The sequence below is a fragment of the Octopus bimaculoides genome, chromosome 11, assembly GCF_001194135.2.
Source record: "Octopus bimaculoides isolate UCB-OBI-ISO-001 chromosome 11, ASM119413v2, whole genome shotgun sequence".
NCBI classification, from domain to species: Eukaryota; Metazoa; Mollusca; class Cephalopoda; order Octopoda; family Octopodidae; genus Octopus; species Octopus bimaculoides.
In genome coordinates this window covers 29,394,085-29,402,305 of record NC_068991.1, presented here as the reverse complement: position 1 = coordinate 29,402,305, position 8,221 = coordinate 29,394,085, and the positions used below count along the sequence as shown (strand labels likewise).

General features: G+C 38.8%; 1 protein-coding gene across 1 annotated transcript in view; it reads left to right on the top strand.

Annotated features, from left to right (window-relative positions):
- Positions 1–1,506: 1,506 nt before the first annotated feature.
- Positions 1,507–8,221, top strand: part of LOC106880969 (solute carrier family 22 member 21) — a 147,818-nt gene continuing 141,103 nt past the window's right edge. Inside the window, exon 1 of the mRNA XM_052971666.1 lies at positions 1,507–1,797. Within this exon, the coding sequence (XP_052827626.1) occupies positions 1,656–1,797 (142 nt within the window). The 5' untranslated portion in view covers positions 1,507–1,655. The remainder of the gene's footprint in view (positions 1,798–8,221) is intronic.

Below are 8,221 nucleotides of genomic sequence, written 5' to 3'. Positions count from 1 at the left end.
GTAGTGGAGGCGCAATGGCCTAGTGATTAGGGCAGCGGACTCGCGGTCATAGGGTCGCGGTTTCGATTCCCAGACCGGGCGTTGTGAGTGTTTATTGAGCGAAAACACCCAAAGCTCCACGAGGCTCCGGCAGGGGATGGTGGCGAACCCTGCTGTACTCTTTCACCACAACTTTCTCTCACTCTTACTTCCTGTTTCTGTTGTGCCTGTAATTCAAAGGGTCAGCCTTGTCAAACTGTGTCACGCTGAATATCCCTGAGAACTACGTTAATGGTACACGTGTCTGTGGAGTGCTCATCCACTTGCACGTTAATTTCACGAGCAGGCTGTTCCGTTGATCGGATCAACTGGAACCCTCGACGTCGTAAGCGACGGAGTGCCAACAACAATATATGTGTAGGTAAATGGGAACGCGTACGGACAGGTAGATATACAAATAGATAGATACATAAGTAATATGGACAGACGGGCACAAACACACACACACACATACATACATACATACATACATACATACAAATGAAAACTGAAACACATAAACATATACACACACGCACACTTCCCACAAGGACACATATGGAGACACACATCCATAAATAACAGACACACATGCATAATCACACAAACCCATACGGAGACATGCACACACAAGGAGACAGAGGTATACACACAAATACACACACACAAACAGACACACACACACACACTCCACACACGCGCATACAAACACACAAACGCAATCACACAAACACACAAACACGCAAACATGAACGCACAAGCACATAGACATGCAGAATACATGCATACATGCAAACACGCGCACAAGCATATATATATATATATAGGCATACACACACACACACACAGAGGCATACACACACATACAGGCATACACACAAACATGCACAGTACATACATACATACATACATACATACGTACAAACATGCACACATGCATACATATGTATATGCATACGTACACATACATGCATACACACATGCATACGTACACATACATACATACATACATACATACATACATAATACATATGTACATACATACATACATACATACATACATACATACATACATACATACATACATACATACATATGTAATGCGCACGCACACTGACGCATACGCATGCGTACAACAAGAAAAAGAATAAGAACGCAGTTCCGATAATGGACAGAGTCAACGTCTACTGAAAAGGTTGCAAGTCACAAGGAAAATTTTAGTAAAAATAAATAAATGAGTGGAAATAAATGAGTGTTAAACTAATAAGGCACTAAAAGAGAATAACTCTCTCCAGAGACAAAAAATTATTATTATTATTATTATTATTATTATTATTAGTAGTAGTAGTAGTAGTGGTAGTAGTAGTAGTAGTAGTAGTAGTAGCAGCAGCAGCAACAGCAGCAGCAGAAACAGCAGCAGCAGCAGCAGCAGCAGAAGTAGTAGTAGTAGTAGTAGTAGTAGTAGTAGTAGCAACAGCAGCAGAAGCAGCAGCAGCAGCAGCAGTAGTAGTAGTAGTAGTAACGACTACAACAATATTTATATGCATTTCTTATCTCATTCGACTGGATGGCTGTGAAAGTTTTGTTGAAAACAAGACCTCAACGTCAGTGCTCTTTTCTTGGCTTGGCGTAACATTATGTCACCAAAAAAGGAATATGATTTTGATGGTCTCTTTACGGATCTAAAAATATTTGGCAAATTTCAAATTTATGAAACTGTTGCTATTATGACAACATGTTTTGTTGTTTCTTTTACGTTGCTACAAATTATCTTCCTGGGTAAGTTGTGACAGTCACTTCTTTATTTAAGCTTAATTTTTAATTTTGGTATCAAAAACAATTTGCTTAAATATTCTGTGTCGTTGAAATAGCAGACAGTCGAATTGCTCTTATTTTGCCCCATGCCATCCTTTTCTAATTATGTTCAGTGACAGTCTAACTATGACCGTAACGTTTTTATTCCAGCGTTTATAATTCTATATTCCCCAATACATATATAATACTACATTCTCCAATATGTCTTTAGTCACTGAAGATTCTATGGTGTGGTGTATACCTGAACGAGTTTTCTCTATACCAACTCCACGTCCTTAGTACTTGTAAGCAAGAACTTCCATTGATACAGAGAACATTTTATAAGACATATTTTCTAGGCAAGGTTTTTTTTTTCTGGTTGGACAAGATATTCATTAAATAATATTTGGAGCTCAATTTCTTCTTCAGGCTCTTTATCTACTGTGGTCAAACGACACCGTGTTCAACCTTGCCTTTCATCCCTCCGGGTCGATGAAATAGTATATCCATACAGTGGCCTATGGGATCTACTAACCTCTCCCCACTAAATTGATAGCTTATACATGAATCAAAAACTACAATTATAACATCAACAACAAAACTACTACTACTACTACTACTACTACTACTACTACTACTACTACTACTACTACTACTACGGTAGTTTGTTGTGGTGCTCTTATTTTCACTGTATTCAAGTGTTTTACGTAGGATGTGTGCGGTGCCTAGTAGTGCTATTTTCTGTATGTTATATATACTTGTAAATCCTGATGCTTTTGTTATGTATTTGTCTGAATGTTTTTTATCATACCTAATGCACCTACTATAATAGGAATCGTCTCTGTTTTTAGGCTCCACATTCGAGTTAGCTCTGTTTCCAGGTCTTTGTAGTTTGAAAGTTTCTCCATTTCTTTTAGAGAAACATTGTCATCTGTTGGTATTGATACGTCGATTAGAAAGAATTTTTTTCTTGGCGATCTCTGACAGCTACATCCGACCTATTGGCCTTAATTTCTATATGTGTGTATATTGACATATCCCATAGTATGATTGCTTGCTTATTTTCTGAGACCTTTTCTGGCGTGTGTCTATACCATCTTTTTCCTATTGTTATTCCATAGTGTTGGCATAGCTTCCATCGTATATAGGTCCCAACTCTGTTGCGCCTGTGAATATATTCCTTCTTGGCCAGGACTGGGTAGCCAAAGACAATATGATTTATTGTTTCTTCTCCATCACCACATATTCTGAAGTTACTTGTATTTCTTTTCATTTCGTGCTTTTGGTGATTTCTGGTGGGAAGGCTTTGGTCTTGTGCTGCAATTAAAAATCCTTCAGTCTAAGCCTTGAGATCTGAGCTTCTCAGCCGTTATTGGGATTTTGCTTTGTCTATTTCTTTTCTGTTTAACTTAACCCAATATTTGCCATGTAAGGGCTTTTCTTGCCATCGTTTTATCATGCTATGTTGTTGTACCAGTTTTAGTTTGGATTTCAGTTGTTTTACAGCTTTTGTTGTTTATCATTTTTCTTTATAGCTGTTAGGTACTATGATTTCTCTTTGTATTTGTCAGCTTCCTTAAAGACTGAAAACAGCTTCTTGTTTTGTTCGAGTTTTGTGGCTATCTGTATTAGTTTTCCTTGCTTCTGAAGTAGGTATTTTTGTAATCTTATGGTGGTTATTTTGTAATAATTTCCAGATTTGTGGTGATGCATCTTAAATCCTGTCATTATTTTTCTTGTTTTCCTGTCTATTTTGATTAGTTCATTTAGAGTCCAGTTAAGAATATTGCAGCTGTAGCATATAACAGGGACAGCTACAGTGTTTATACCTATTATATTGTTTTTCGCATTGAGCTCTATTTTCAGTATTAATCTAACTCGTCTATAGTATTCCTTTCTTATCTGCTCTTAGATTTGTGTGTTTGTATCGTATCTAGTTCATTGATTCATAAATATTTGTATGTCTGGCTTTGGTCTTATTCTCTTATTTCATTTGCTTTATCTAGTGTGATGTTCTTACTCTAAACTAGTTTTCTTCTTTTCGAGGTTGTTTTGGCAAATTTTTCTAAGTTAAGTTTCATGTTTATTTCTTGTTTCCTGCTGTTTTTCATTTGCAGCATACTGTTTTAAAAAATCCATATACAATTGATGGTTAATTGTTTTGCTGTAACAGTCTATCAACATCCAGTTCTGTTTAGCATGTTAGATAAAGGTGTCAGTGCCAAGCAGAAAAGGAGTGAAGAAAGCGCCTCTCCCGGGAGTATTCTTCTTCTTCTTTGCTTTTTATGAGTCCCTATTTTGTCTGGGGCTGTAGCAGTCTGCCATTTATTCATGGAATATTTTATATATTTTATGATTATTGCTGCTACCTTGTTCATGGCTAGTGTTTCGAGGATCCACGTGTGGGGAATACTATCAAAAGCATTTCAGTAGTCTATCCAGGCCATACCGAGGCCTTTCTTCTTTCTGTGGCTGTCTTCAGTTATGGCTTTATTGATCATTAGTTGATCTTTACAGCCGTATGAGCCCTTGCAGCATCCCTTCTACTCTTCTGGAAACAGGTTGTTTTCTTCCAGATGCTTGCTCATTCTCCGTGATATTATTGCATTAAAGGCTTTATAAATTGTAGGGAGACAGTTATCAGTCTGTAATTTTGTAGGTTTGCCGTTTCAGTGGATTTGGGAATTAAGATAGTTTTCCCTTTCGTGAGCCAGTCAGGCATTGTCTCCTAGTATTCATTAAATTTCTCAGCCAGCTTTTTGTGTTCCTGTTAGGTATTTTAACCAGAAGTTGAGGATCTTGTCGTGACCGAGTGCCTCCTGGTTGCTTAGGTTTTGCAGTGCCTGGGTAGCCTCATCAGTTGTTACAGTTGTTAAGGTGCTGTGTTTGTTGCTTTGATAGACCTTTTCTGAGGTTGTTCTTCGCCGACCATATTCCTTTCCAAAATTCTTCCATTTCTTCAGCTGTTGATGTCTATTTTATTTTTGCCAAGTTCTTGGTAGAATCTTTTGGGGTCTGAATTTAATTGTTTGTTTTGTTCAAAGAAAAGTTGGCGTTTCTGATACCGGAGGATTCTTTGTGCTTTGGCGAGGATATCTTGTTTTACCTGTTCTTTTACCTCAGGTATACTTTGTTCACTTTCTTCTTGTTGCTTAGTAGCGTTGATAGTCTACTAGTTTCATTAAGAATTGACAGATCTTTTCTCTTGTTTTCTATTTTTTTCTGGATATTATTTATCTACAGGGTTTGTTTGGGTGGTGGTACTCCTGTTTAGATGGGTTTGAGGAAGTATCCAGCTTCTTTTGTGGCCTCAGTGACTGCTTCATAAATTATGTCATTTAGCTCGGTGATATTGACATTTGTTTCTGTGGCAATTAGTTCTGTGACGGTCAGGTTCATGCAATTTATTATTGATGTTTTAAGGACCCTAAGAGAGCGTTCAGTATAACGCAAGAAAGGTAAGGAAAAACTTGAAGCCCAAAACATGCAAGAGAGAAGGGAAAAAACAGTAGAAGGACTATGCAAATATAAGGGTGTCCTGGTAAGGTATGAGAAGAGTGAGGATGTGGAAAGAGAAACTGCAGAATGGAAGGGACAGGTAAGAGTGAAGCCGACTGGAAGCAGTTTTGAAGCAAATGAAGGATGTATTTTGATACCCGTAGAAAAGTATGAGAGATTCATAGAGGAAATTAGTGTAGAGAAGGACCCTAAGTCTCGATGCAACCAGTTATTCGGCCTGTTCCAGAGAACATTCGGACCGAAGACACTGGATAACTTCCAAAAGTCTTTGGCCTGGCAGTGTTACAGAGGAGCCTTACCTGTTCGAGATAAACTCACCAGACTTGGCCACCCTGGACCGTAGGCCTGCCCAAAATGCGAGCGGGACGTGGAAACCGTCCTGCACGCTATTGTGCAGTGTCCAGGTATTTCAGAAGTGTGGGTTTATGCAGAACATCTTTTGTCAGATGGAAGAAGAGTACAGCTATCAGCTGAGTCTATTCTATAAATCAACCCACCTGATTTCATCACGGATGAAGCTAAGAATTGCTTTCTCATAGCAATTGCGAAAGAGGTGATATGGAAGTCGTGTATGAAAGGTTTTGTGACAGACAGCTTTGTACTCGGCCTCGCTTTGGTGAATGTATTTACATTTCACCTGAAAAGAAAGGTGGGGCTGGAAAGAAGGTGTCTATTAGAGAGTGTGCTAAAAAAAAGATGGATGTAGCTCGTATGTTGGGAGTGAAAGGCCCTGCGTGAACACGACATAGGAAAAATAAAAGGTGTCGTTCAAAAAGACAGGGCTCATGGGGTCGAATCATACCTGTTCTTTTTAACCTCATTTGTCTTTGTTGTCTGTTATTGTCCTTTGTGTCCCATTCGTTGTTTCATGTTTGTTATTCAAATTTTTAATTTCATTTTGTTGTATATAACCCCCGGATCATATATTGTGCTGTCCCCTCTTTGTGCGCCCGAAATGGGTAGTAATAAAATCATTCTTTTCGCGAACGCAGCAAGCATGCCAAGACTGACACGAGGGAGCAAGCCGTCGAATGTCACCTTGATGGTCAACGTCCATGAGTCATTGCTAGTGACTTGAATTGCAGTATTCGGATAATTGAGCGTCTGAGGAAACGATACAATGCCACAAACAGCACGGATGATCGTCCACACAGTGGACGACCGAAAGTTGCAACGACACGTCAAGACGACACCTACACCAACAGCACTTGCAGGACCGATTCCAGAGGGCAAAGGAATCAGTTAGACAGACCATAAGGACAATGCCGTCTTCTAGATCACTTCGAGCCTGAGAGCAGCTCCAATATTCTTAATATGTTTTTCTAAGCTCTTGAAAACTGCTCCTAATTCTCCAGTTACCACCGGTATCACCATTATTTTCCTCATACCCCATAAATTTCCTATCCTGTCCCGCAGTGGCTGGTATTTCTCACTCTTTTCTGTTTCGTTATATTTCACCCTCGATTCGCAACATCTATTATCTTTGCTTCTTTTTCATCTTTATGGATGATCACGATATATGGCCGTCTCGCCTCTATGACTTGGTCGCATTGTATGTTAAAATCCCAGAGTATTTTGTAATGTTCATTTTCCATTACTTCTTCTGGCTTGTGTTCGGCTCTCTCGAGGTTTGGCTTACCTCACAACAGCCAGTGGACATATCTGACCACACTGCTGTGTCTGCTTTTGTATTCGCGTTGTGCGAGCTTACAGCACTAACAATATGGCTTATACTTTCTCCCTTCTCAGAGTACATTCTACATAGTTTGTACTGAGAGCTTGTTCATGAGCACTGCACATTAATGCCACAGTGGTCCCTTTTAAGTCTCCTTTCTGCAGCCATTGCCAAGTTCTATTCCAATCAATCTCATCTTTATTCTTCAAGAACTGACTGTGCATTTTCTTGTCCTGCCAAATTTTCTTCATCTGTTCTCTTTGGTCTTTCTTAAATCGTGTTGGATCTACAGCTTCGTTCACTTTTAAGGTTCCCTGCATTTTCAGTACTACAATCATTTCTTCTTTACTCCCCTTAACATACCAAACCAGGCTAGTCTCCCTCTTCCCTTACACAACCTTCACAACACACCAATCCCCGGTCTCCTTCTTTCCTCTTTACATTCAATCTTGATACATCACTCTTGGGGTGTAGTTCCTTGTTCATTGTCATTAATTTACGTGTTCTCCGGTCTATCTCTTGTAAGTCATTCTTCTTCCAGGATGTTATTCCTGCCCCACATCTCATCAAAAAAACCACCCACGTGTCAATTGCTCTAATCTTATAGAGGCCATTTAGCTTCAAATTGGGGCACAATCCGAGTTCTCCTCAAATACTCTTTTCTGGACATTTCTTTCATCTTGTGTTCATTCCTCTTATCTCTTTCAAAGATACCCAGGTACTTATATCCTTTCTCTCCGACTTCCTTCATAGTTTCACCATTTTTAGCTTGATCCCATGGTTTTTACTGATTTTCCCCCTTTTGAGAAGAGACAGACTGTTCCCTTGAAAGATCCCTCTTTTGATATTCACCTATCCCAGCTTATCTCCTCATGCTGTGAGTTCAATTCGCCACGTTGGCCGTTGAGTTTTGTATTAACTTCAGGAAATTGTGGGAGACCTTAAGCAGCTTAAGGCATTCAATAATTCACAAGTGAAGGCCCATGTCATATGCTTTCCTGTAATCCAGCCATATCATCGCCAAATTTTTGCGTCTCTTCTTGCAGTCAGTCAAGATAATCATTTTGAGAGCGGTTGGGTTCATTTTTAGTCAGGTTCAATTACTGTTGTTGTTGTTGTTGTTGCTGTTATTATTATTATTATTATCATTATTATTATTATTATTATTATTATTATTATTATTATTATTATTATTATTATTATTATTATTATTAT